This window comes from Aphelocoma coerulescens, unplaced genomic scaffold (genome assembly GCF_041296385.1).
Source record: "Aphelocoma coerulescens isolate FSJ_1873_10779 unplaced genomic scaffold, UR_Acoe_1.0 HiC_scaffold_415, whole genome shotgun sequence".
Taxonomy (NCBI): domain Eukaryota; kingdom Metazoa; phylum Chordata; class Aves; order Passeriformes; family Corvidae; genus Aphelocoma; species Aphelocoma coerulescens.
In genome coordinates, this window is record NW_027183759.1 from 1 (window position 1) to 27354 (window position 27354).

Genomic DNA, 27354 nt, shown 5'->3' on the forward strand with positions numbered 1-27354 from the left:
GGATGTTTTAAGGGATTTGGGGACATTTTGAGGGGATTTGGGGATATTATGAGGGGGTTTGGGGGGGTTTGGGATGTTTGGAGGGGGTTTGGGGGGGGTTTGGGGACGTTTGGAGGGGGTTTGGGGACATTTGGAGGGGGTTCGGGGGGGTTTGGGGATGTTTTGAGGGGGTTTGGGGATGTTTTGGGGGGATTTGGGGACGTTTTGAGGGGATTTGGGGATATTATGAGGGGTTTGGGGGGTTTGGGGACATTTGGAGGGGGTTTGGGGACGTTTCGAGGGGGTTTGGGGACATTTGGAGGGGGTTTGGGGGGTTTGGAGGGGATTTGGGGGGTTTGGGGGGGTTTGGGGACATTATGAGGGGATTTGGGGGGTTGGGGATGTTTTTGGAGGGGGTTTGGGGGGGTTTGGGGACATTTGGAGGGGGTTTGGGGGGGTTTGGAGGGGATTTGGGGACGTTTGGAGGGGGTTAGGGGACGTTTTGAGGGGATTTGGGGACATTTCCAGGGGGTTTGGGGGCTTTGGGGATGTTTTGAGGGGATTTGGGGATGTTTTGGGGGGGGTTGGGGGAATTTGGAGGGGGTTTGGGGACGTTTGGAGGGGGTTTGGGGGGGTTAGGGGGGGGTTTGGAGGGGTTTGGGGACGTTTCGAGGGGGTTTGTGGGAATTTGGAGGGGGTTTGGGGGGGTTTGGGGATGTTTGGGGGGCATTTGGGGATGTTTGAGGGGGATGTGGGATGTTTTGAGAGGGTTTGGGGACATTTGGAGGGGATTTGGGGGGGTTTGAGGGGGTTTGGGACATTTGGAGGGGCTTTGGGGATGTTTGGAGGGGGTTTGGGGACGTTTTGAGGGGATTTGGGGACGTTTTGAGGGGGTTTAGGGATGTTTGGAGGGGGTTTGGGGACGTTTCAAGGGGGTTTGGGGATGTTTTGAGGGGGTTTGGGGACGTTTGGAGGGGATTTGGGTGGGTTTGGGGATGTTTTGAGGGGATTTGGGGATGTTTTGAGAGGATGTGGGGATGTTTTGAGAGGGTTTGGGGACATTTTAAGGGGATTTGGGGACATTTTGAGGGGATTTGGGGATATTATGAGGGGGTTGGGGGGGGTTTGGGGATGTTTTGGAGGGGATTTAGTGACATTTTGAGGGGATTTGGGGATGTTTCAAGGGGGTTTGGGGACATTTGGAGGGGGTTTGGGGATGTTTTGGAGGGGGTTTGGGGGGGTTTGGGGGGGTTTGGGGACATTATGAGGGGATTTGGGGATATTATGAGGGGATTTGGGGGGGTTTGGGGATGTTTGGAGGGGGTTTGGGGGGGTTTGGGGGGGGTTTGGGGACGTTTCAAGGGGGTTTGGGGACGTTTTGAGGGGATTTAGTGACATTTTGAGGGGATTTGGGGATGTTTTGGAGGGGGTTTGGGGACGTTTTGGGGGGGTTGGGGACGATTGGAGGGGGTTTGGGGACGTTTTGAGGGGATTTGGGGACATTTTGAGGGGATTTGGGGACATTAGACGGCATTTTGAGGGGGTTTAGGGACGTTTTGAGGGGGTTTGGGGGGCATTTGGGGACGTTTTGAGGGGGTTTAGGGACATTTTGAGGGGGTTTAGGGATGTTTTGAGAGGATTTGGGGACGTTTTGAGGGGATTTGGGGACGTTTGGAGGGGATTTGGGGATGTTTTGAGGGGATTTGGGGACGCTGGGAGGGAGTTTGGGGGCATTTGGAGGGAGTTTGGGGGAATTTTGGGGACATTTTGAGGGGATTTTGAGGGGATTTGGGGACATTTCCAGGAGATTTGGGGACATTTTGAGGGGATTTTGAGGGGATTTGGGGACATTTTGAGGAGATTTGGGGACATTTGGAGAGGATTTGGGGACACTGGGAGGGATTTGGGGGGGATTTGGGGACACTTTGAGAGGATTTGGGAACATTTTGAGGGGGCTTGGGGACGTTTTGAGGGGGCCTCACCTGTCTCACTTGTCCTCACCGTGTCTCACCTGTCCCCCCATGTCTCACCTGTCTCACCTGTCCCTCACCTGTCCCAGGTGTCTCTCCTCTCTCTCACCTGTCCCTCACCTGTCCCTCCCCCGTCTCACCTGTCCCTCACCTGTCTCAGGTGTCTCTCACCTCTCTCACCTGTCCCTCATGTGTCACTCCCCTGTCTCACCTGTCCCTCACCTGTCCCAGGTGTCCCTCCCCCATCTCCCCTGTCCCTCCCCCATCTCACCTGTCCCTCCCCCGTCCCTCCCCCATCTCACGTGTCTCTCACCTGTCCCAGGTGTCCCTCCCCCATCTCCCCCGTCCCTCCCCCGTCTCACCTGTCCCTCACCTGTCCCAGGTGTCCCTCCCCCATCTCCCCTGTCCCTCCCCCGTCTCCCCTGTCCCTTCCCCGTCTCACCTGTCCCAGGTGTCCCTCCCCCATCTCCCCTGTCCCTCCCCCGTCTCCCCTGTCCCTTCCCCGTCTCACCTGTCCCAGGTGTCCCTCCCCCATCTCCCCTGTCCCTCCCCCGTCTCCCCTGTCCCTTCCCCGTCTCACCTGTCCCAGGTGTCCCTCCCCCATCTCCCCTGTCCCTCCCCCGTCTCCCCTGTCCCTCCCCCGTCTCACCTGTCCCTCCCCCGTCCCAGGTGTCCCTCCCCCATCTCACGTGTCTCTCACCTGTCCCATCTGTCCCTCCCCTGTCCCTCACCTGTCCCTCCCCTGTCCCTCCCCTGTCCCTCCCCTGTCCCTCCCCCATCTCACGTGTCTCTCACCTGTCCCAGGTGTCCCTCCCCCGTCCCAGGTGTTCCTCCCCCGTCTCACCTGTCTCTCACCTGTCCCAGGTGTCTCTCCCCTGTCCCTCCCCCGTCCCTCCCCCGTCTCACGTGTCACTCACCTGTCCCAGGTAAGCTGCAGGCCCTGGACGCGCTGCTGCGGCGGCTCCGCGCCGGCGGGCACCGGGTGCTGATCTTCACGCAGATGACGCGGATGCTCGACGTGCTCGAGCGCTTCCTCACCTTCCACGGCCACATCTACCTGCGCCTCGACGGCTCCACCCGCGTCGAGCAGCGCCAGGTGGGTGAGCCCCGCCCCCGCCTCGGCACCCGCGGCGGCGCCTGGGCACAGCTGGGGCACAGCTGGGGCACAGCTGGGGGCACCTGGGCACAGGTGGAGGCACCTGGGATACGCCTGGGGGCACCTGGGCACAGCTGGGGGCACCTGGACACAGGTGGAGGCACCTGGGATACACCTGGGCACAGCTGGGGGCACCTGGGGGACACCTGGGATACACCTGGGGGCACCTGGGACACAGCTGGGGCACAGCTGGGGGCACCTGGGGGCAACTGGGCACAGCTGGGGGCACCTGGGATACACCTGGGCACCGCTGGGGACACCTGGGGGCACCTGGGCACAGCTGGGCACAGCTGGGGGCACCTGGACACAGGTGGGGGCAACTGGGATACACCCGGGATAAACCTGGGCACAGGTGGGGGCACCTGGGTACAGCTGGGGGCAACTGGGATATACCTGGGGGCACCTGGGATACACCTGGGCACAGCTGGGGGCACCTGGGATATACCTGGGGGCACCTGGGATACACCTGGGCACAGCTGGGGGCACCTGGGATACACCGGGGGGCACCTGGAGACAACTGGGCACAGGTGCCCCCCTCACCTGCCCCCCCAGGTGTGCCCCCCATGCCAGGTGTGCCCCCCTCACCTGCCCCCCCAGCCGTGCCCCCCCTCACCTGCCCATGCCAGGTGTGTGCCCCCCCGTGCCAGCTGTGCCCCCCTCACCTGCCCATGCCAGGTGTGTGCCCCCCCGTGCCAGCTGTGCCCCCCTCACCTGCCCCTCCAGCTGTGCCCCCCAGGTGCGCCCCCCTATGCCAGCTGTGCCCCCCCAGGTGTGCGCCCCATGCCAGGTGTGCCCCCTCCTTACCTGCCCATGCCAGGTGTGCCCCCCCGTGCCAGCCGTGCCCCCCTCACCTGCCCATGCCAGCTGTGCCCCTCCGTGCCAGCCGTGCCCCCCTCACCTGCCCATGCCAGGTGTGTGCCCCCCATGCCAGCTGTGCCCCCCAGGTGTGCCCCCTGTGCCAGCTGTGCCCCCTCACCTGCCCCCCCGTGCCAGCCATGCCCCCCTCACCTGCCCATGCCAGGTGTGCCCCACAGGTGTGCCCCCTTATGCCAGCTGTGCCCCCCCAGGTGTGCCCCCTATGCCAGGTGTGCCCCCTCCTCACCTGCCCATGCCAGGTGTGTGCCCCCCATGCCAGCCGTGCCCCCCTCACCTGCCCATGCCAGGTGTGTGCCCCTCCGTGCCAGCTGTGCCCCCCTCACCTGCCCCCCCAGCTGTGCCCCCCTAGCTGTGCCCCCCATGCCAGCTGTGCCCCCCTCACCTGCCCCCCCATGCCAGGTGTGCCCCCCTCACCTGCCCCCCAGCTGTGCCCCCCAGGTGTGCCCCCCATGCCAGCTGTGCCCCCCTCACCTGCCCCCCCGTACCAGCCGTGCCCCCCTCACCTGCCCATGCCAGGTGTGCCCCCCTCACCTGCCCCCCCAGCTGTGCCCCCAGGTGTGCCCCCCATGCCAGCTGTGTCCCCCCAGGTGTGCCCCCCCATGCCAGCCATGCCCCCCTCACCTCCCCGTGCCAGTTGTGCCCCCCTCACCTGCCCGTGCCAGCCGTGCCCCCCTCACCTGCCCGTGCCAGCTGTGCCCCCCATGCCAGCTGTGCCCCCCCGTGCCAGCTGTGCCCCCCTCACCTGCCCATGCCAGGTGTGCCCCCCCATGCCAGCTGTGCCCCCCTCACCTGCCCATGCCAGCTGTGCCCCCCATGCCAGCTGTGCCCCCCCCGTGCCAGCCGTGCCCCCCTGACCCACCTGCCGGCGCCCCGCAGGCCCTCATGGAGCGCTTCAACGCCGACAAGAGAATTTTCTGCTTCATCCTCTCCACGCGCTCGGGCGGCGTCGGCGTCAACCTGGCCGGGGCCGACACCGTGGTGTTCTACGACTCCGACTGGAACCCCACCATGGACGCCCAGGCCCAGGACCGCTGCCACCGCATCGGCCAGACCCGCGACGTCCACATCTACAGGTGAGCGCACCTGGGCATCGTCTGGGTACCGCCTGGGTACCGCCTGGGTACTGCCTGGTACCGCCTGGGTACCACCTGGTACCGCCTGGGCCAGGGGAGCGCATCTGGGGCTCACCTGGGGCTCACCTGGGGCTCACCTGGGTGAGAGGAGCTCAGCTGGGGCTCACCTGGGTGAGAGGAGCTCACCTGGAGCTCACCTGGAGCTCACCTGGGTGGCTCTAAGGGAGGCAGGAGCTCACCTGGGGCACCTGGAGCTCACCTGGGTGAGGGGAGCTCACCTGGGGCTCACCTGGGCAAGAGGAGCTCACCTGGGGCTCACCTGGGCGAGAGGAGCTCACCTGGAGCTCACCTGGGGCTCACCTGAGTGAGAGGAGCTCACCTGGAGCTCACCTGGAGCTCACCTGGGTGGTTCTAAGAGAGGCAGGAGCTCACCTGTAGCACCTGGGGCTCACCTGGGTGAGGGGAGCTCACCTGGGGCTCACCTGGGCAAGAGGAGCTCACCTGGAGCTCACCTGGGGCTCAGCTGGGCGAGAGGAGCTCACCTGGGGCTTACCTGGGTGGCTCTAAGAGAGGCAGGAGCTCACCTGGAGCACCTGGGGCTTACCTGGGTGAGAAGAGCTCACCTGGGGCTCACCTGGGTGAGAGGAGCTCACCTGGAGCTCACCTGGAGCTCACCTGGGTGAGAGGAGCTCACCTGGAGCTCACCTGGGTGCCTGGAGAGGCACCTGGGGCTCACCTGGGTGGTTCCATGGGAGGCAGGAGCTCACCTGGGGCTCACCTGGAGCTCACCTGGGCGAGAGGAGCTCAGCTGTGGTACCTGGGGCTCACCTGGCCAGGTGGGAGCTCACTTGTGTGGTTTGACGGGAGGTCGGAGCTCACCTGTAGCACCTGGGTGCTCACCTGGGCGAGAGGAGCTCACCTGGGGCTCACCTGGGCGAGGGGAGCTCACCTGAGTGGTTGCTTGGCTGTTGGAGGGTTTGCGTCTCACCTGTCTCACCTGTTCTGCCTGTGTCACCTGTCCCTCACCTGTCTCACCTGTCCCTTACTTGTCTCACCTGTTTGTCCCTTGTCCCTCACCTGCCCTCACCTGTGTCCCTCACGTGTCCTCACCTGTCCCTCCTGTTCCCGTCTCTCACCTGTCCCTCACCTGTCCCTCACCTGTCTCTCCTGTCCCTCACCTGTCCCTTGTCTCACCTGTTTGTTCCTTGTCCCTCACCTGCCTTTACCTGTGTCCCTCACTTGTCTCACCTGTCCCTCACCTGTCCCTCACCTGTCCCTCACCTGTCCCTCACCTGTCTCTCCTGTCCCTCACCTGTCCCCACCTGTCCCTCCCGTTCCCGTCACTCACCTGTCCCTCACCTGTCCCTTATTGGTCTCACCTGTTTGTCCCTTGTCCCTCACCTGCCCTCACCTTTGTCCCTCACCTGTCCTCACCTGTGCCTCCCATTCCCGTCTCTGACCTGTCCCTCACCTGTCTCACCTGTCCCTCACCTGTCTCACCTGTCCCTCACCTGTCTCTCCTCTCACCTGTCTCTCCTGTCCCTCACCTGTCCCTTACTTGTCTCACCTGTTTGTCCCTTGTCCCTCACCTGCCCTCACCTGTGTCCCTCACTTGTCTCACCTGTCCCTCACCTGTCCGTGCCTGTCCCACCTGTCTCTCACCTCTGTCTCACCTGTCCTTCACCTCTCACCTGTCCCTCCCGTTCCCATCTCTCACCTGTCTCTCACCTGTCTCACCTGTCCCTTATTGGTCTCACCTGTTTGTCCCTTGTCCCTCACCTGCCCTTACCTGTGTCCCTCACCTGTGTCCCTATTTTCTCTCACCTGTGTCCCTCACCTGCCCTCACCTGTCCCCACCTGTCTCTGCTGTCCCTCACCTGTCCCCACCTGTCCCTCCCGTTCCCATCTCTCACCTGTCTCTCACCTGTCTCACCTGCCCTCACCTGTCCCTTACTTGTCTCACCTGTTTGTCCCTTGTCCCTCACCTGCCCTCACCTGTGTCCCTCACTTGTCTCACCTGTCCCTCACCTGTCCGTGCCTGTCCCACCTGTCTCTCACCTCTGTCTCACCTGTCCTTCACCTCTCACCTGTCCCTCACCTGTCTCACCTGTCCTGTCTCACCTGTTCTCCTGTCTCACCTGTCCCTCCCCTCTCACCTGCCCCTCACCTGTCTGTTACCTGTCCCTCACTGGTCTCACTTGTCTGTTACCTGTCTCACCTGTCTCACCTGTTACTTCTCACCGGTCTCACCTGTCGGTTACCTGTCTCACCTGTCCCTCCCCGTCTCACCTGTCCCTCTCCTATCTCACTTGTCCCTCACGTGTCTCACCTGTCCCGCACTTATCTCACCTGTTCCTCCCCTCTCTCACCTGTCCCTCCCCTGTCTCACCTGTCCCTCACCTGTCCGTTATCTCTCTCACCTGCCTCACCTGTTGGTTACCTGTCTCACCTGTCTCATGTGTCTGTTACCTGTCCGTTACCTGTCCGTTACCTGTCTCACCTGTCCCTCACCTGTCCGTTATCTTTCTCACCTGTCTCACCTGTCCCTCACCTGTCTGTTACCTGTCTCACCTGTCTCACCTGTCCATTACCTGTCTGTTATCTGTCTCACCTGTCCTTCACCTCTCCATTATCTGTCCCTCACCTGTCTCACCTGTCCGTTACCTGTGCCTCACCTGTCTCACCTGTCCATTACCTGTCTCTCTCTCACCTGTCCGTTACCTGTCCCTCACCTGTCGGTTACCTGTCTCTGTCTCACCTGTTGGTTACCTGTCTCACCTGTCTCATGTGTCTGTTACCTGTCCGTTACCTGTCCGTTACCTGTCTCACCTGTCCCTCACCTGTCTGTTATCTGTCTCACCTGTCCTTCACCTCTCCATTACCTGTCCCTCACCTGTCTCACCTGTCCCTCACCTGTCCCTCACCTCCCTCACCTGTCCCTCACCTGTCTGTTACCTGTGCCTCACCTGTCTCACCTGTCCCTTACCTGTCTCTCTCTCACCTGTCCGTTACCTGTCCCTCACCTGTCGGTTACCTGTCTCACCTGTCTCACCTGTCCGTTACCTGTGCCTCACCTGTCCCTCACCTTTCTCTCCTCTCTCTCACCTGTTTCACCTGTCCCTCACCTGTCCCTCACCTGTCCGTTACCTGTCTCACCTGTCCCTCACCTGTCCCTCACCTGTCGGTTACCTGTCTCACCTGTCCATTACCTGTCTCACCTGTCCCTCACCTGTCTCTCCTCTCTCTCACCTGTCTCACCTGCCTCATGTGTCTCACCTGTCTGTTACCTGTCTCACCCGTCTCACCTGTCTCACCTGTCTCACCTTTCTCTCACCTGTCTGTTACCTGTCTCACCTGTCTCACCTGTCTCACCTGTCTCACCTGTCCATTACCTGTCTCACCTGTCCCTCACCTGTCCTCTCTCTCACCTGTCTCACCCGTCTCACCTGTCTCACCTGTCCGTTACCTGTCTCACCTGTCCGTTACCTGTCTCACCTGTCTCACCTGTCTCTCTCTCACCTGTCTCACCTGTCTCACCCGTCTCACCTGTCCCTCACCTGTCTCACCTGTCCATTACCTGTCTCTCTCTCACCTGTCTCACCTGTTGGTTACCTGTCTCACTTGTCTCACCTGTCCATTACCTGTCTCACCTGTCTCACCTGTCTGTTACCTGTCTCACCTGTCTCACCTGTCCATTACCTGTCTCTCTCTCACCTGTCTCACCTGTCTGTTACCTGTCTCACCTGTCTCACCTGTCTCACCTGTCCGTTACCTGTCTCACCTGTCTCACCTGTCTCACCTGTCTGTTACCTGTCTCACCTGTCTCACCTGTCTCACCTGTCTCACCTGTCTCACCTGTCTGTTACCTGTCTCACCTGTCTCACCTGTCTCACCTGTCCGTTACCTGTCTCACCTGTCTCACCTGTCTCACCTGCCTTTCTCTCACCCGTCTCACCTGTCCGTTACCTGTCTCACCTGTCTCACCTGTTACCTGTCTCAGGCTGATCAGCGAGCGCACGGTGGAGGAGAACATCCTGAAGAAAGCCAACCAGAAGCGGCTGCTGGGGGACATGGCCATCGAGGGCGGCAACTTCACCACCGCCTACTTCAAACAGGTGAGCGCCGGACAGGTGAGGGACAGGTGAGGGTGGGGACAGGTGAGGGTGGGACAGGTGGGGGTGGGGCAGGTGGGGGTGGGGCAGGTGGGGGTGGGGCAGGTGAGGGTGGGGCAGGTGAGGGAGGGACAGGTGAGGGACAGGTGAGGGTGGGACAGGTGGGGGTGGGGCAGGTGAGCACAGGGACAGGTGGGGGTGGGACAGGTGAGGGTGGGACAGGTGGGGGTGGGGCAGGTGAGCAGAGGGACAGGTGGGGGTGGGACAGGTGAGGGTGGGACAGGTGGGGTGGGAGAGGTGAGGGCAGGGATGGGTGAGGGACAGGTGGGGGTGGGACAGGTGAGGGACAGGTGGGGGTGGGACAGGTGAGGGACAGGTGGGGGTGGGGACAGGTGAGGGTGGGACAGGTGAGCACAGGACAGGTGAGGGTGGGACAGGTGAGGGTGGGACAGGTGAGGGTGGGACAGGTGAGGGAGGGACAGGTGGGGGTGGGGCAGGTGAGGGACAGGTGAGGGTGGGACAGGTGAGGGTGGGAGAGGTGGGGGTGGCACAGGTGAGGGTGGCACAGGTGAGGGTGGCACAGGTGAGCACAGGACAGGTGAGGGTGGGACAGGTGAGGGACAGGTGAGGGCGGGGATGGGTGAGGGACAGGTGAGGGTGGGGCAGGTGGGGGTGGGACAGGTGAGCACAGGGACAGGTGAGAGTGGCACAGGTGGGGGTGGGACAGGTGAGGGTGGGGCAGGTGAGGATGGGACAGGTGAGGGTGGGACAGGTGAGGGTGGGACAGGTGACGGCGTGGCCGGGCAAGGGTGGGGTGGGAGCACCCAAATTTGGGCGGTGCCAGGTGTGGGGGAAGCTCTTGGGGACACCTTGGGGCTTCAGGTGAGGTTCAGGTGTGCCCAGGTGTGCAGGGCACCCAAATTTGGGGGGTTGAGGTGAAATCCTGGGGTGCCCAGATGTGCCCAGGTGGGCCCAAATGGGGTCCCGGGTGCAACCAGGTGTGCCCAGGTGGCCCCAGGTGCCCCCAAATGGGATCCCAGGTGTCCCCAAATGAGGTCAGAGGTGCCCCCAGGTGTCCCCAAATGGGGTCTGAGGTGTCCCCAGGTGCCCCCAGATGTCCCGAGATGCCCTCAGGTGCCCCCAGGTGTCCCCAGATGCCACCCAGGTGTCCCCAAATGAGGTCACAGGTGCCCACAGGTGCCTCTAGGTGTCCCCAAATGGGGTCTCAGATGTCCCCAGGTGTGCCCAGGTGCCCCCAAACGGGATCCCAGATGCCCCCAGGTGTCTCCAGATGTCCCCAGGTACCCCCAGATGCCCCCAAATGGGATCCCAGGTGTCCCCAGGTGCCCCCAAATGGGATCCCAGGTGTCCCCAAACGGGATCCCAGGTGTGCTCAGGTGTCCCCAGATGCCCCCAGGTATCTCCAGGTGCCCCCAGGTGCCCCCAAGTGGGGTCTCAGATGCCCCCAGGTACCCCCAGGCACTGCCAGCTGCCCCCAAATGGGGTCTGAGATGTCCCCAGGTGTGCTCAGGTGTGCCCAGGTGCCACCCAGGTGTGCTCAGGTGCCACCCAGCTATCCCCAGGTGCCCCCAAATGGGGTCCCAGGTGTCCCCAGGTGCCCCCAGATGCCCCCAGATGTCCCCAAATGAGGTCACAGGTGCCCCCAGGTGTCCCCAAATGGGGTCTGAGATGTCCCCAGGTGTGCTCAGATGCCACCCAGGTGTGCTCAAGTGCCACCCAGATGTGCCCAGGTGCCACCCAGGTGTGCCCAGGTGCCCCCAGGTGTCCCCAGATGGGGTCCCAGATGTCCCCAGGTGTCCCCAGATGCCCCCAGCTGCCCCCAAATGAGGTCCCAGATATCCCCAGGTGTGCTCAGGTGTGCCCAGGTGCGCTTACATGCCACCCAGGTGTGCCCAGGTGTGCCCAGGTGTCCCCAAATGGGGCCCCAGATGTCCCCAGGTGTCCCCAGGTGTCCCCAGATGCCCCCGGATGTCCCCAAATGAGGTCACAGGTGTCCCCAGGTGCCCCCAAATGGAGTCTCAGATATCCCCAGGTGTGCCCAGGTGTGCCCAGGTGCCACCTAGGTGTGCCCAGGTGCCACCCAGGTGTGCCCAGGTGCCACCCAGGTGTGCTCAGGTACCACCCAGGTATCCCCAGGTGCCCTCAGGTGTCCCCAAATGAGGTCCCAGATATCCCCAGGTGTGCCCAGGTGTCCCCAGGTGCCACCCAAGTGTGCCCAGGTGTGCCCAGGTGTGCTCAGGTGTCCCCAGATGCCCCCGGATGTCCCCAAATGAGGTCACAGGTGTCCCCAGGTGTCCCCAAATGGGGTCTCAGATATCCCCAGGTGTGCCCAGGTGCCACCCAGATGTGCCCAGGTGCCCCCAGGTGTCCCCAAATGGAGTCTCAGATATCCCCAGGTGTGCCCAGGTGTGCCCAGGTGCCACCCAGGTGTGCCCAGGTGTGCTCAGGTGCCACCCAGGTGTGCTCAGGTACCACCCAGGTATCCCCAGATGTCCCCAGGTGTCCCCAGGTGCCCTCAGGTGTCCCCAAATGAAGTCCCAGATGTCCCCAGGTGTGCCCAGGTGCCACCCAGGTGTGCCCAGGTGTGCTCAGGTGTCCCCAGATGCCCCCAGATGTCCTCAAATGAGGTCAGAGGTGGCCCCAGGTGCCCCCAAATGAGGTCTCAGAGGTCCCCAGGTGTGCCCAGGTGTGCCCAGGTGCCACCCAGATGTGCCCAGGTGTGCTCAGGTGCCACCCAGATGTCCCCAGGTGTGCCCAGGTGTGCCCAGGTGTGCTCAGGTGTCCCCAGATGCCCCCGGATGTCCCCAAATGAGGTCACAGGTGCCCACAGGTGTCCCCAAATGGGGTCTCAGATATCCCCAGGTGTGCCCAGGTGTGCCCAGGTGCCACCCAGGTATCCCCAGGTGCCCTCAGGTGTCCCCAAATGAGGTCCCAGATATCCCCAGGTGTGCCCAGGTGTGCCCAGGTGCCACCCAGGTGTGCCCAGGTGTGCCCAGGTGTCGCCCAGGTGCCACCCAGGTGTGCCCAGGTGTGCCCAGGTGCCACCCAGGTGTGCCCAGGTGTGCCCAGGTGTGCCGTGTCCCGCAGCAAACCATCCGCGAGCTGTTCGACATGGCCCCCGAGGAGCCGCCCCGCGAGCGGGACCGGGACGGGGACAAGGACGGCGACCGGGACGGCGACCGGGACCGGGACCGGGATCGGGATCGGGATCGGGATCGGGATCGGGACCGGGACCGGGACGGCCCCGCCGAGGACGACGAGGACCCCGCGGCCACCAGGAGGACGCACATCCTGGAGCAGGTGAGGGACACCTGGGGGTGGCACCTGGGGGTGGCACCTGGGGGTGGCACCTGGGCGGGGGCGGTGATGGCGTGGGTGGGTCCCTGACGGCCCCAAATGTCCTCAAATGTCCCCAAAATGTTGTCGGTGACCTTAAATGGTTCCCAGTGTCCCCAACGTCCCCGATGTCCAGCAGGGTCCACAGTGTCCAGCAGAGTTCCCAGTGCCCCCAGTGTCCCCAGTGTCCCCAGTGTCCAGCAGGATCCCCAATGTCCAGCAGGGTCCCCAGTGTCCAGCAGGGTCCCCAGTGTCTCCAGTGATCCCTCAGTGATCCCAGTGTCCCCAATGTCCCCAGTGTCCCCAGTGTCCAGTAGTGTCCCCAATGCCCCCAGTGTCCCCAGTGTCCAGCAGGGTCCCCAGTGTCCCCAGTGTCCCCCAGTGTCCCCAATGTCCAGTAGTGTCCCTAATGTCCAGCAGGGTCCCCAGTGCCCCCAGTGTCCCCAGTGTCCCCAGTGTCCAGCAGAGTTCCCAGTGTCCCCAGTGTCCCCAATGTCCAGCAGTGTCCCCAATGCCCCCAGTGTCCCCAGTGTCCAGCAGGGTCCCCAGTGTCCAGCAGGGTCCCCAGTGTCCCCAGTGTCCAGCAGGATCCCCAATGTCCAGCAGGATTCCCAGCGCCCCCAGTGTCCCCAGTGTCCCCAGTGTCCAGCAGGGTCCCCAGTGTCCCCAGTGTCCCCAGTGTCCCCAATGTCCAGCAGGGTCCCCAGTGTCCCCAGTGCCCCCAGTGTCCCCAGTGTCCAGCAGGGTCTCCAATGTCCAGCAGGGTCCCCAGTGTCCCCAGTGTCCCCAATGTCCAGCAGGGTCCCCAGTGTCCCCAGTGTCCCCAGTGTCCAGCAGGGCCCCCAGTGTCCCCAGTGTCCCCAGTGTCCAGCAGGGTCCCCAGTACCCCCAGTGTCCCCAGTGTCCCCAATGCCCAGCAGTGTCCCCAATGTCCAGCAGGGTCCCCAATGCCCCCAGTGTCCCCAGTGTCCCCAGTGTCCAGCAGAGTTCCCAGTGTCCCCAGTGTTCAGCAGAGTTCCCAGTGTCCCCAGTGTCCAGCAGGGTCCCCAATGCCCCCAGTGTCCCCAGTGTCCCCAGTGTCCCCAGTGTCCAGCAGAGTTCCCAGTGTCCCCAGTGCCCCCAGTGTCCCCAATGTCCAGCAGAGTTCCCAGTGTCCCCAGTGTCCCCAGTGTTCAGCAGAGTTCCCAGTGTCCCCAGTGTCCCCAATGTCCAGCAGGGTCCCCAGTACCCCCAGTGTCCCCAGTGTCCCCGATGTCCCCAGTGTCCCCAGTGTCCAGCAGGGTCCCCAGTACCCCCAGTGTCCCCAGTGTCCCCGATGTCCCCAGTGTCCCCAGTGTCCAGCAGGGTCCCCAGTGTCCCCAGTGTCCCCAGTGTCCCCAATGTCCAGCAGGGTCCCCAGTGCCCCCAGTGCCCCCAGTGTCCCCAGTGTCCCCAGTGTCCAGCAGGGTCCCCAGTGTCCCCAATGTCCACCAGGACTCCTGGTGTCCCCAATGTCCCCAACACCAACACCGCCAACGTCCCCGATGCCCCCACTGTCCCCAACTCCCCCAACACCCCCGGTGTCCCCGATGCCCCCGATGCCCCTGATGTCCCCAATGTCCCCAAACCCCCTGAACACCCCCAACACCCCCAACGTCCCCAATGTTCCCAACATCCCGATGTCCCCCAATGTCCCCAATCCCCCGAATGTCCCCAACACCCTCAATGTCCCCAATGTCCCCAACACCCCCAGTGTCCCCAATCCCTTGAATGTCCCCAATGCCCCCAACGCCCCCAATGTCCCCAACCCCCTGAATGTCCCCAGTGTCCCCAAAACCCCCACTGTCCCCAAGACCCCCAACACCCTCAGTGTCCCCAATCCCCCCAATGTCCCCAACGCCCCCAACCCCCCAACACCCCCAATGTCCCCAACACCCCCAATGTCCCCAATGTCCCCAACCCCCTGAATGTCCCCAACCCCCCCAGCACCCCCAATGTCCCCAGTGTCCCCAATGTCCTCAATGACCCCAATGTCCCCAATGTCCCCAAAACCCCCAATCCCCCCAACGCCCCCAACACCCCCAATGTCCCCAACCCCCTGAATGTTCCCAATGTCCCCAAAACCCCCAATGTCCCCAATCCCCTGAATGTCCCCAGCGCCTCCAACACCCCCAATGTCCCCATTGTCCCCAATGTCCCCAACACCCCCAACACCCCCAACGCCCCCCATGTCCCCAACGCCCCCCACCCCCTAAATGTCCCCAATGTCCCCAACACCCCCAATGTCCCCAACACCCCCAATGTCCCCAATCCCCTGAATGTCCCCAATGTCCCCAACGTCCCCAACACGCCCAACGCCCCCCCATGTCCCCAACGCCCCCAACGTCCCCAACGTCCCCAACCCCCTAAATGTCCCCAATGTCCCCAACCCCCTGAACGTCCCCAATGTCCCCAAAACCCCCAATGTCCCCAAGACCCCCAACACCCCCAACACCCCCAATGTCCCCAACGTCCCCCACTCCCTAAATGTCCCCAATGTCCCCAACACCCCCAATGTCCCCAAGACCCCCAACACCCCCAATGTCCCCAACACCCCCAATGTCCCCAACACCCCCAATGTCCCCAAGACCCCCAACACCCCCAATGTCCCCAACACCCCCAATCCCCCCAAAACCCCCAATGTCCCCAAGACCCCCAACACCCCCAACACCCCCAATGTCCCCAACGTCCCCCACTCCCTAAATGTCCCCAATGTCCCCAACACCCCCAATGTCCCCAAGACCCCCAACACCCCCAATGTCCCCAACACCCCCAATGTCCCCAACACCCCCAATGTCCCCAAGACCCCCAACACCCCCAATGTCCCCAACACCCCCAATGTCCCCAAAACCCCCAATCCCCCCAACGTCCCCAACACCCCCAATATCCCCAACCCCCTGCATGTTCCCAATGCCCCCAAAACCCCCAATGTCCCCAACGCCCCCAACACCCCCAGTGTCCCCAATCCCCTGAATGACCCCAATGTCCCCCAATGTCCCCAGTGTCCCCAATGTCCCCCAATGTCCCCAGTGTCCCCAATGTCCCCCAATGTCCCCAATGTCCCCCAATGTCCCCAGTGTCCCCAATGTCCCCAACACCCAAACATCCCCAACACCCCCAACATCCCCAATGTCCCCAACACCCCAACCCCCCCAACTCCCCCAATCCCCCCAACACCCCCAATGTCCCCAACACCCCCAGTGTCCCCAATCCCCTGAATGTCCCCAACGCCCCCAACACCCCCAACACCCCCAGCACCCCCAATGTCCCCAATCCCCTGAATGTCCCCAATGTCCCCAACACCCCCAATCCCCCCAACGCCCCCAACACCCCCAACGCCCCCAACACCCCCAATATCCCCAATGTCCCCAACACCCCAATCCCCCCAACGCCCCCAACCCCCCCAACTCCCCCAACCCCCCCAACACCCCCAATGTCCCCAACACCCCAACCCCCCCAACTCCCCCAACCCCCCCAACACCCCCAATGTCCCCAACACCCCCAGTGTCCCCAATCCCCTGAATGTCCCCAACGCCCCCAACACCCCCAACACCCCCAGCACCCCCAATGTCCCCAATCCCCTGAATGTCCCCAATGTCCCCAACACCCCCAATCCCCCCAATGCCCCCAACACCCCCAACGCCCCCAATGTCCCCAACGTCCCCCACCCCCTAAATGTCCCCAATGTCCCCAACACCCCCAACCCCCCCAACCCCCTCAATACCCCCCCACCCCCCTGACCGCCGCCCCGGCCCCGGCTCCCGCAGGCGCTGTGCGGGGCCGAGGACCCCGAGGACATCCGGGCGGCGTCGCAGGCGCAGGCCGAGCACGTGGCGGCGCTGGCCGAGTTCAGCGAGTCGCTGAGCCCCGAGGACGAGCGCGGCGGCGCCGACGGCCCCGAGGAGGAGCTGTCCAAGGCCGAGCAGGAGATCGCAGCCCTGGTCGAGCAGGTCCGGCGGGGGGGGGGGGGGGTCCGGGGGATGGTTTTTTGAGGGGATTTGGGGTGGTTGTGGGGAGGTTTGGGATGGGTTTTGGGGGGTTTTGGGGGGTTTGGGGGAGATTTGGGGTGGTTTAGGGGAGTTTTGGGATGGTTTAGGGGTGTTTTGGGGGGATTTGGGGTGGTTGTGGGGCGGTATGGGATGGTTTAGGGGGGTTTTGAGGGGATTTGAGGTGGTTGTGGGGAGGTATGGGATGGGTTTTGGGGGGTTTTGGGAGGTTTTGGGAGGTTTGGGGGAGATTTGGGGTGGTTGTGGGGAGGTATGGGATGGTTTTTAGGGGGTTTTTGGGGGGTTGTGGGGAGGTATGGGATGGTGTCTGGGGGGTTTTGGGGTGTTTTGGGATGGTTGCGGGGAGTTTTGGGATGGTTTAGGGTCATTTAGGGGCATTGTGGGAGGTTTGGGGGAGATTTGGGGTGGTTTAGGGGTGTTTTGGGGGGATTTGGGGTGGTTGTGGGGAGGTATGGGATGAGTTTTGGGGGGTTTTGGGAGGTTTGGGGGAGATTTGGGGTGGTTTAGGGGAGTTTTGGGATGGTTTAGGGGTGTTTTGGGGGGATTTGGGGTGGTTGTGGGGAGGTTTGGGATGGGTTTTGGGGGGTTTGGGGGAGATTTGGGGTGGTTTAGGGGTGTTTTGGGGGGATTTGGGGTGGTTGTGGGGAGGTATGGGATGGGTTTTGGGGGGTTTTGGGGGGTTTGGGGGAGATTTGGGGTGGTTGTGGGGCGGTATGGGGTGGTTTAGGGGTGTTTTGGGGGGATTTGGGGTGGTTGTGGGGAGGTATGGGATGGTGTCTGGGGGGTTTTGGGGTGTTTTGGGATGGTTGCGGGGAGTTTTGGGATGGTTTAGGGTCATTTAGGGGCATTGTGGGAGGTTTGGGGGAGATTTGGGGTGGTTTAGGGGTGTTTTGGGGGGATTTGGGGTGGTTGTGGGGAGGTATGGGATGAGTTTTGGGGGGTTTTGGGAGGTTTGGGGGAGATTTGGGGTGGTTTAGGGGAGTTTTGGGATGGTTTAGGGGTGTTTTGGGGGGATTTGGGGTGGTTGTGGGGAGGTTTGGGATGGGTTTTGGGGGGTTTGGGGGAGATTTGGGGTGGTTTAGGGGTGTTTTGGGGGGATTTGGGGTGGTTGTGGGGAGGTATGGGATGGGTTTTGGGGGGTTTTGGGGGGTTTGGGGGAGATTTGGGGTGGTTGTGGGGCGGTATGGGGTGGTTTAGGGGTGTTTTGGGGGGATTTGGGGTGGTTGTGGGGAGGTATGGGATGGGTTTTGGGGGGTTTTGGGAGGTTTTGGGAGGTTTGGGGGAGATTTGGGGTGGTTGTGGGGAGTTTTGGGATGGTTTAGGGGTGTTTTGGGGGAGATTTGGGGTGGTTGTGGGGCGGTATGGGATGGTTTAGGGGGGTTTTGAGGGGATTTGGGGTGGTTGTGGGGAGGTATGGGATGGTGTTTGGGGGGTTTTGGGAGGTTTGGGGGAGATTCGGGGTGGTTGTGGGGAGGTTTGGGATGGGTTTTGGGGGGTTTTGGGAGGTTTTGGGATGGTTTTGAGGAGTTTTGGGATGGTTTGGGGTCGTTTAGGGGCATTCTGGGAGGTTTGGGTGTGATTTGGGATGGGTTTTTGGGGGGATTTGGGATGGTTATGGGGAGTTTTGGGATGGTTTAGGGTCCTTTAGGGGCATTCTGGGAGGTTTGGGGCAGATTTGGGATGGTTTTTGGGGGGTTTTGGGATGGTTTTTGGGGGCTTTTGGGGGGATTTGGGGTAGTTGTGGGGAGGTATGGGATGGGTTTTGGGGGGGGTTTGGGGTGTTTTGGGATGGTTGAGGGGAGTTTTGGGATGGTTTAGGGTCATTTAGGGGCATTGTGGGAGGTTTGGGGGAGATTTGGGGTGGTTTAGGGGAGTTTTGGGATGGTGTAGGGGTGTTTTGGGGGGATTTGGGGTGGTTGTGGGGAGGTATGGGATGGTTTTTGGGGGGTTTTGGGGGGTTTGGGGGAGATTTGGGGTGGTTGTGGGGCGGTATGGGATGGTTTTTAGGGGGTTTAGGAGTGGTTGTGGGGAGTTTTGGGATGGTTTAGGGTCATTTAGGGACATTGTGGGAGGTTTAGGGGAGATTTTGGGTGGTTGAGGGGCATTTTGGGATGGTTTGGGGGGGTTTTGGGGTGATTTGGGATGGTTGAAGGGAGTTTTGGGATGGTTTGGGGGCATTTAGGGGCATTCTGGGACGTTTGGGGGAGATTTGGAGCGATTTGGGATGGTTTAGGGGAGTTTTGGGATGGTTTAGGGTCGTTTAGGGGCATTCTGGGAGGTTTGGGGGAGATTTGGGATGGGTTTTGGGGGGTTTTGGGATGGTTTTTGGGGGCTTTTGGGGGGATTTGGGGTGGTTGTGGGGAGGTATGGGATGGGTTTTGGGGGGTTTTGGGAGGTTTGGGGGAGATTTGGGGTGGTTGTGGGGCGGTATGGGATGGTTTAGGGGGGGTTTTGGGGTGATTTGGGATGGTTATGGGGAGTTTTGGGATGGTTTTTTGGGGGGGTTTTGGGGGGATTTGGGGTGGTTGTGGGGAGGTTTGGGCTGGGTTTTGGGGGTTTTGGGGTGATTTGGGGTCGTTTAGGGGAGTTTTGGGAGGATTTCGGATGCTTTAGGGGAGCTTTGGGATGGTTTAGGGGTGTTTTGGGGTGATTTGGGGTGGTTGTGGGGAGGTATGAGATGTTTTTTGGGGGTTTTTAGGGTGATTTGGGATGGTTATGGGGAGTTTTGGGATGGTTTGGGGGGGTTTTGGGATGGTTTGGGATGGTTTTGAGGAGTTATGGGATGGTTTAGGGTCATTTAGGGGCATTCTGGGAGGTTTGGAGGGATTTTGGGGTGATTTGGGATGGTTTAGGGGAGTTTTGGGATGGTTTGGGGGAGTTTTGGGATGGTTTGGGGGGTTTTGGGATGGTTTTTGGGGTGTTTTGGGATGGTTTTGGGGCGTTTTGGGATCTTTAGAGGCATTCTCAATGATTTTGGGTCCTTTTGGGATGATTTAGAGGCATTTTGGGATGATTTTGGGGTGATTTTGGGGCATTTTGGGATGATTTTGGGGCGTTGGGGACATCGGTTTGGGGGTTCCTGGTGGTCAAGGGACCCAAATTTGGGGGTCCAGGTGACCTCAAGTAACCCCAAATTTGGGGGGTCCCAGGTGCCCCCAAACCTCCCCAATTTGGGGTCCCAGCTGACCTCGAGTGACCCCAATTTGGGGGTCCCACGTGCCCCTAAAAACCCCAAGTTTTGGGGGTCCCAGCTGACCTCGAGTGACCCCAATTTGGGGGTCCCCGCCTCTTCCCCTCCCCCATTATTTTGGGGTAGTTTTGGGGGGTCCTGGGGGGGTTTTGGGGGGTCCTGGGGGGCTTTGGGGGGGTCCAGCAGAGCCGGGATTTTTTTGGGGGGCCCTGGGGGGGTCTGGGGATATTTTGGGGGGGGGTCCCCAGGTGCTGACCCCTCCCCAAATTTGGGGGTCCCCTTCTCTTTCCCCCTTCCCCATTATTTTTGGGTGGGTTTTGGGGGGTCCCGGGGGGCTTTGGGGGGGTCCAGCAGAGCCGGGATTTTTTTGGGGGGCCCTGGGGGGGTCTGGGGATATTTTGGGGGGGGGTCCCCAGGTGCTGACCCCTCCCCAAATTTGGGGGTCCCTCTTTCTTTCCCCCTTCCCCATTATTTTTGGGTGGGTTTTGGGGGGTCCCGGGGGGCTTTGGGGGGGTCCAGCAGAGCCGGGATTTTTTTGGGGGGGCTCTGGGGGGGTCCGGGGATATTTTGGGGGGGGTCCCCAGGTGCTGACCCCTCCCCAAATTCCAGCTGACCCCCATCGAACGTTACGCCATGAACTTCCTGGAGGCCTCGCTCGAGGACGTCAGCAGGGAGGAGCTCAAGCAGGCCGAGGTGGGGGAGGGGCTTTGGGGGGTCCCGGGGGGGTTTTGGGGGGTTCCAGAGGGGTTTGGGGGATCCTGGGGGGGTCCCAGAGGGATTTGGGGGGGGTCTTAGAGGGGTGTGGGGGATCCTGGGGGGGTTTGGGGGGTCCCAGAGGGGTTTGGGGGATCCTGGGGGGGTCCCAGAGGGATTTTGGGGGGTCTTAGAGGGGTGTGGGGGGGTCCTGAGGGGGGTTTTGGGGGGTTCCAGAGGGGTTTGGGGAGGTTTTGGGGGGGTCCTAGAGGGGTGTGGGGGGGTCCCGGGGGGGTTTTGGGGGGTTCCAGAGGGGTTTGGGGAGGTTTTGGGGGGGTCCTAGAGGGGTGTGGGGGGGTCCCGGGGGGGGGTTTGGGGGGTCCCAGAGGGGTTTGGGGGATCCTGGGGGGGTCCCAGAGGGATTTTGGGGGGTCCCAGTGGGGTCTGGGGGGGTCCTGGGGGGGTTTTGGGGGGTCCTAGAGGGGTGTGGGGGGGTCCCGGGGGGGGTTTGGGGGGTCCCAGAGGGGTTTGGGGGATCCTGGGGGGGTCCCAGAGGGATTTGGGGGGGGTCTTAGAGGGGTGTGGGGGGGTCCTGGGGGGGTTTTGGGGGGTCCCAGAGGGGTTTGGGGGATCCGGGGGGGGTTCCAGAGGGATTTTGGGGGGTCTTAGAGGGGTGGGGGGGGTCCTGGGGGGGTTTTGGGAGGTTCCAGAGGGGTTTGGGGGGGTCCCGGGGGGGTTTTGGGGGGTTCCAGAGGGGTTTGGGGGGGTCCCGGGGGGGTTTTGGGGGGTTCCAGAGGGGTTTGGGGGGGTCCCGGGGGGGTTTTGGGGGGTTCCAGAGGGGTTTGGGGGGGTCCCGGGGGGGTTTTGGAGGGTCCCAGAGGGGTTTGGGGAGGTTTTGGGGGGGTTTTGGGGGGGTCCTAGAGGGGTGTGGGGGGGTCCCGGGGGGGGGTTTGGATGGTCCCAGAGGAGTTTGGGGGATCCTGGGAGGGGTCCCAGAGGGATTTGGGGGGGGTCTTAGAGGGGTGTGGGGGGGTCCTGGGGGGGTTTTGGGGGGTTCCAGAGGGGTTTGGGGGATCCTGGGGGGGTCCCAGAGGGATTTTGGGGGGTCTTAGAGGGGTGGGGGGGGGTCCTGGGGGGGTTTTGGGGGGTCTTAGAAGGGTGTGGGGGGGTCCCGGGGGGGTTTTGGGGGGTCCCAGTGGGGTTTGGGGAGGTTTTGGGGGGGTTTGGGGGGGTCCTAGAGGGGTGTGGGGGAATCTGAGGAGGTTTTGGGGGTCCCAGAGGGGCTTGGGGGGGTCCTGGGGGGGTCCCAGAGGGGTTTGGGGGGGCCCTGGAGGGATTTGGGGGGGGTCTCAAGTGGCTTTGGGGGGTCCCAGAGGGGTTTGGGGGGGTCCTAGAGGGGTTTGAGGGGGTCTCAGGAGGATTTGGGGGGGTCCCAGAGGGATTTTGGGGGGTCCCAGAGGCGTTTGGGGAGGTTTTGGGGGGTTCTGGAGGGGTTTGGGGGATCTCAGGAGGTTTTGGGGGTCCCAGAGGGGTTTGGGGGGTCCTGTGAGGCTTTTGGGGGGTCTTAGGAGGATCTGGGGGGTCCCAGAGGGATTTTGGGGGGTCCCAGAGAGGTTTGAGGGGGTCTCAAGAGATTTTGGGGGGGGGGTACCAGAGCGGTTTTGGGGGGTTCTGGAGGGGTTTGGGGGATCTCAGGAGGTTTTGGGGGGTCCCAGAGGGGTTTGGGGGGGGTCCTGGGGGGTTTGGGGGGGGTCCCAAAGGGGTTTTGGGGGGTTCCAGAGAAGTTTGGGGGGGGGTTTGGGGGGTCTCAGGAGGTTTTGGGGGGTTCTGGAGACGCTTGAGAGGGTCCTGGGGGGTTTTGGGGGATCCTAGAGGGGTTTGGGGGTTCCCAGAGGGGTTTGGGGTGGTTTTGGGGGGGGGGGTCCTGGATGGATTTTGGGGGTCTCTGGGGGATCTTGGGGGGTCCCAGAGGGGCTTGGGGGGTCCTGAGGGGCTTTTGGGGGGGTCTCCAGAGGGATTTTGGGGGGTCCCGGATGGGTTTGGGGGGTCCCAGAGAGGTTTGGCGGGTCCTAGAGAGGTTTGGGGGGTCCCAGAGGGGATTTGGGGGGGTTTTGGGGGGAATCCTGGATGAATTTTGGGGGTCTCTGGGGGATCTTGGGGGGTCCCAGAGGGTTTTGGGGGGGTCTCAGGAGGTTTTGGGGGTTCCCAGAGGGGTTTGGGGTGGTTTTGGGGGGGTCCTGGAAGGATTTTGGGGGTCTCTGGGGGATCTTGGGGGGTCCCAGAGGGGCTTGGGGGGGTCCCAGAGGGATTTTGGGGGGGTCCTGGATGGATTTTGGGGGTCTCTGGGGGATCTTGGGGGGTCCCAAAGGGGTTTGGGGGGGGTCCTGAGGGGTTTTTGGGGGGGTCCTGAAGGGTCTGGGAGGGACCCCAATAAATTGGGGGGGGGGGGGGGTTCCCAAAATGGGTCTGGGAGGATCCTTTGGTTTGGAAGAGTCCATTTGGGGTTTGGGGGGGGGGGTCCAAAATGGATTTGGGGGTCCCAATAAATTTAGGGGGGTCCCAAAATGGGTCTGGGGGCTTCCAAATGGGTCTGGGGGGGGTTCCCTTTAAATTGGGGAGGGGTCTTTTAGATGGGAAGAATCCATTTGGGGTTTTGGAGGGGGGGGTCCAAAATGGATTTGGGGGTCCCAAAATGGGTCTGGGGGCTTCCAGATGGGTCTGGGAGGGTCCATTTAAAATGGAGGGGGGGCCTTTGCATTGGAAGAGTCCATTTAGGGTTGAGGGGGGAGTCCCAAAATGGGTCCGGGGGGGTCCCTTTAAATTGAGGAGGGGTCTTTTAGACTGGGAGAGTCCATTTGGGTTTTGAGGGGGGGGGTCCCAAAATGGGTCTGGGGGCCTTGAAAAATCATGGGGGGGTTCCTTTAAATTGAGGAGGGGTTTTTTGGATTGGAAGAGTCCATTTGGGTTTCAAGGGGGGGTCCCTTTAAATTGAGGAGGGGTCTTTTAGATTGGAAGAGTCCATTTGGGTTTTGAGGGGGGTCCCAAAATGGGTCTGGGGGCCTCGAAAAATCGAGGGGGGGGTTCCAAAATGGGTCGGGGGGGTTCCTTTAAATTGAGGAGGGGTCTTTTAGATTGGAAGAGTCCATTTGGGTTTTGAGGGGGGGTCCCTTTAAATTGAGGAGGGGTCTTTTAGATTGGAAGAGTCCATTTGGGTTTTGAGGGGGGGTCCCAAAATGGGTCTGGGGGGGTTACTTTAAATTGAGGAGGGGTCTTTTAGATTGGGAGAGTCCATTTGAGTTTGGGGGGGGTGCCCCAAAATGGGTCTGGGGTCCTCAAAGACTTGACGGGGGGGTCCCAAAATTGGTGTGGGGGGTTTCTTTAAATTGGGGGGGGGTCTTTCAGATTGGAAGAGTCCATTTGCATTTGGGGGGGGGTCTGGGTGGTTTTCAACCCCAAAAAATCGTGGGGGGGGCAGGGTTTGGACGGATTTGATTGACGGGGGGGAGATTCCCATGGATTTTTTTGGGGGGGGGGGAGTCCCCAATTGGGTCTGGGGTCTCAAGCAGCCCCTCCCCCCCCCCCCCAGGAGCAAGTGGAGGCCGCCCGCAAGGACATCGACCAGGCCAAGGGGGGAGGGGGCCGCTTCCGGCTGCCCCCCCAGGAGGGCGAGGAGGAGGAGGAGGAGGAGGAGGAGGAGGAGGAAGAGCCCCGAGGGGCCCCCCCGGCGGGGGGGGGAGGGGCGGCGGCGGCGGCGGGGGGCGGTGGGGGCGGTGGGGGAGGGGCGGGAGGGGAGGAGGAGGCGGCCGAGAGGGGTGGGGGAGGGGAAAGGGGGGGGTCCCGCAAGGCCCGGAAGGCTCGGGGACCCCCCCGCCCCTCCCCCGCCGAGAGGCCGGGGACCCGCGCCAGCCAGCGGCTGCGGGGGGGCGGCGGGTGACGTCATCGGTGACGTCACAGGCCGCGTCGCCGGCGACGCCCGCGGCCGAGCCCGGCCAGGCGGCGACGTCATCGCCGCCGCCCCCTGGCGTGACGTCATCGCCGCCGCCGCCCCTTCCGGTGACGTCATCGCCGCCGCCCCTTCCGGTGACGTCATCGTCGCCGCCGCCCCGGGCGACGCCGCCCGCCCCTCCCCCGCCCGCCTCCCCCCCCTCCCCCCTCCCGTGACGTCACCGACGCCCACCCCCGCCCCCGCCCGTGACGTCGCCGCCGCCCACCCCGCCCCCGCCCGTGACGTCACCGCCGCCCCCCGCCCGCCGCCTCCCCTCCCCCCTCCGCGCCCTCCCCTCCCCCCCGCCGCCCCCTCCCCGGCGCCCCCGCCCTCCCCGGCCGAAGGGGGAGGGGCCCCCCCCGGCAGACCCCGCCCCGCCGCGCCCCTCCCCCGCCCCGCCCGCCCCTCCCCCGCGGCGCCGCCGCAGCGCCGACGTCGAGATCCGGCAGGGCCGAGGCCCCGGCCCCGCGGCCAAAGTGCTGCGGACGCTGCCCGGCCGCCTGGTGACCGTCCTGGAGACCCCCCCCCCAACTGACCGGCGGCGGGGGAGGGGCCCCGCGCTCCCGGCGCCGCCCCCCGCGACCCCGCCCGGGCCGCCCCTCCCCCTCCCGCCGCCCCTCCCTCCTCCTCGTCCTCCTCCTCCTCTTCCTCGGCCGCCGCCTCCGCCCCTCCCCCCAAACGCCGCCGCGGCCGCCCCCCCCAAGCGGCGGCTGCCGGGCGGGGGAGGGGCCCGGCACCGCCGGCACCGCCCGGGCGCCCCCCAGCAGCGCCCCGCCCCCACCCCCGACGGCCGCCGGGGCCGCCGGGGCCGCCCCACGCGGGGCTTGGGCGGGGGAGGGGCGGCGCAGTCGCCCCCCCCGCAAGCGCCGCCGGGGCCGCCCCCCCCAAGATGGCGTCGCCCGAGCGAGGCGGGGGAGGGGGCTCCGAGCCGCCCAGCCCCCGCCCGGCCTCGCCGGCGCCCCCCAGGACCACCCGGGGAAGGCCCGGAGCCCCCCTGGCCCCGCCCCTGCAGCGCGAGCCCCGGCGGAGGCCGCGGCCCCCCGAGGACGGCGGCGGCGAGGAGGAGGGCGGGGCGGCGGGGGGAGGGGCGGCGAGGAGGAAAGAGCCCCTCCCCCCACCCCCGGCCAAGCGGCGCCGTGGGGGAGGGGCCTCCGAGCAAGCCCCGCCCGCCCGGAGGCGGCGTCGGGGGAGGGGCTCCCCCGCGGCCCCGCCCCGCCGGCTGCAGCCCCCCCGGCGCTGCGCGGCCGCCGCGGCGCCCGCGGCACAGGGTGGGGGAGGGGCGGCCCCCCAGGACCCCCCCGCGGGGGCGGCGCTGAGGGGGAGGAAGGCCAAGACGTGACGGCCGCGGCGGTGGGGGAGGGGAAGGGCGGGCGGAGGAGGGGGCGGGAGCGGGGCGCAAGATGGCCGACGGGGCGGCCGAGGAAGGGTTGAGGGGGGGCGAAATGGCCGACAGCGGTAGCGGAACGGCCGAGCGACCGCTGGGTGACCCCAAGATGGCCGACACGGTGACCTCTGAGTGACCCCAAGATGGCCGACACGACGACCTCTGAGTGACCCCAAGATGGCCGACACGATGACCTCTGAGTGACCCCAAGATGGCGGCCACGGCGACCTCTGAGTGACCCCAAGATGGCCGACACGATGACCTCTGAGTGACCCCACGATGGCCGATACGGTGACCTTTGATTGACCCCAGTGTGGCCGACACTGTGACCGCTGGGTAGCCGCAATATGGCTGCCACGGTGACCTCTGAATGACCCCAATATGGCTGACACAATGACCTTTGGTTGACCCCAACATGGCTGACACAATGAGCTCTGAGTGACCCCAACATGGCCGCCATAGTGACCTTTGAATGACCCCAACATGGCCACCACAGTGACCTTTGGGTAGCCCCAGCATGGTTGACACAGTGACCTCTGAGTGACCCCAACATGGCCACCGCAGTGACCTTTGGATGACCCCAAGATGGCCGCCACAGTGACCTCTGAGTGACCCCAAGATGGCCGACACAGTGACCTCTGGATGACCCCAATATGGCCGACACAGTGACCTTTGAGTGACCCCAAGATGGCCGCCACAGTAACCGTTGATTGACCCCAAGATGGCCACCACGGTGACCTTTGGATGACCCCAACATGGCCGCCACAGTGACCTCTGAATGACCCCAACATGGCCACCACTGTGACCTTTTGATGACCCCAAGATGGCCGACACAGTGACCTCTGAGTGACCCCAATATGGCCGACACCATGACCTTTGATTGACCCCAAGATGGCCGCCACAGTGACCTCTGAGTGACCCCAAGATGGCCGACACAGTGACCTCTGAGTGACCCCAACATGGCCGACACGGTGACCTCTGAGTGACCCCAACGTGGCCGACAGGATGACCTCTGAGTGACCCCAAGATGGCGGCCACAGTGACCTCTGAGTGACCCCAAGATGGCCAACACGGCGACCTCTGAGTGACCCCAAGATGGCCGACACGGTGACCTCTGAGTGACCCCAACATGGCCGACAGGATGACCTCTGAGTGACCCCAAGATGGCGGCCACAGTGACCTCTGAGTGACCCCAAGATGGCCGACACGGCGGCCTCTGAGTGACCCCAAGATGGCCGACATGGTGACCTTTGACCCCAGTATGGCCGACACTGTGACCGCTGGGTAGCCGCAATATGGCCGCCACGGTGACCTCTGAATGACCCCAATATGGCTGATGCAATGACCTGAGCTCTGAGCGACCCCGACATGGCCGCCATAGTGACCTTTGAGTGACCCCAAGATGGCCGACACAGTGACCTTTGGATGACCCCAACATGGCCGACACAGTGAACTTTGATTGACCCCAAGATGGCTGACACAGTGACCTCTGAATGACCGCAACATGGCCACCACCACGACTTCCAAGTGACTCCAACATGGCCACCACAGTGA

The 27354-nt window shown here is 63.3% G+C and overlaps 1 protein-coding gene across 1 annotated transcript; it reads left to right on the plus strand.

The window, feature by feature from the left end:
* Window positions 1-2875: 2875 nt before the first annotated feature.
* Window positions 2876-24951, plus strand: LOC138101694 (helicase SRCAP-like; the record flags this gene model as incomplete). Its single annotated transcript, XM_068999471.1, has 8 exons — window positions 2876-3045; window positions 4858-5054; window positions 9055-9169; window positions 12275-12487; window positions 16309-16491; window positions 20348-20431; window positions 24018-24201; window positions 24320-24951. Coding segments are annotated over 8 exons (1778 nt in total), but the record flags the coding sequence as incomplete, so codon positions are not given.
* Window positions 24952-27354: the final 2403 nt, after the last annotated feature.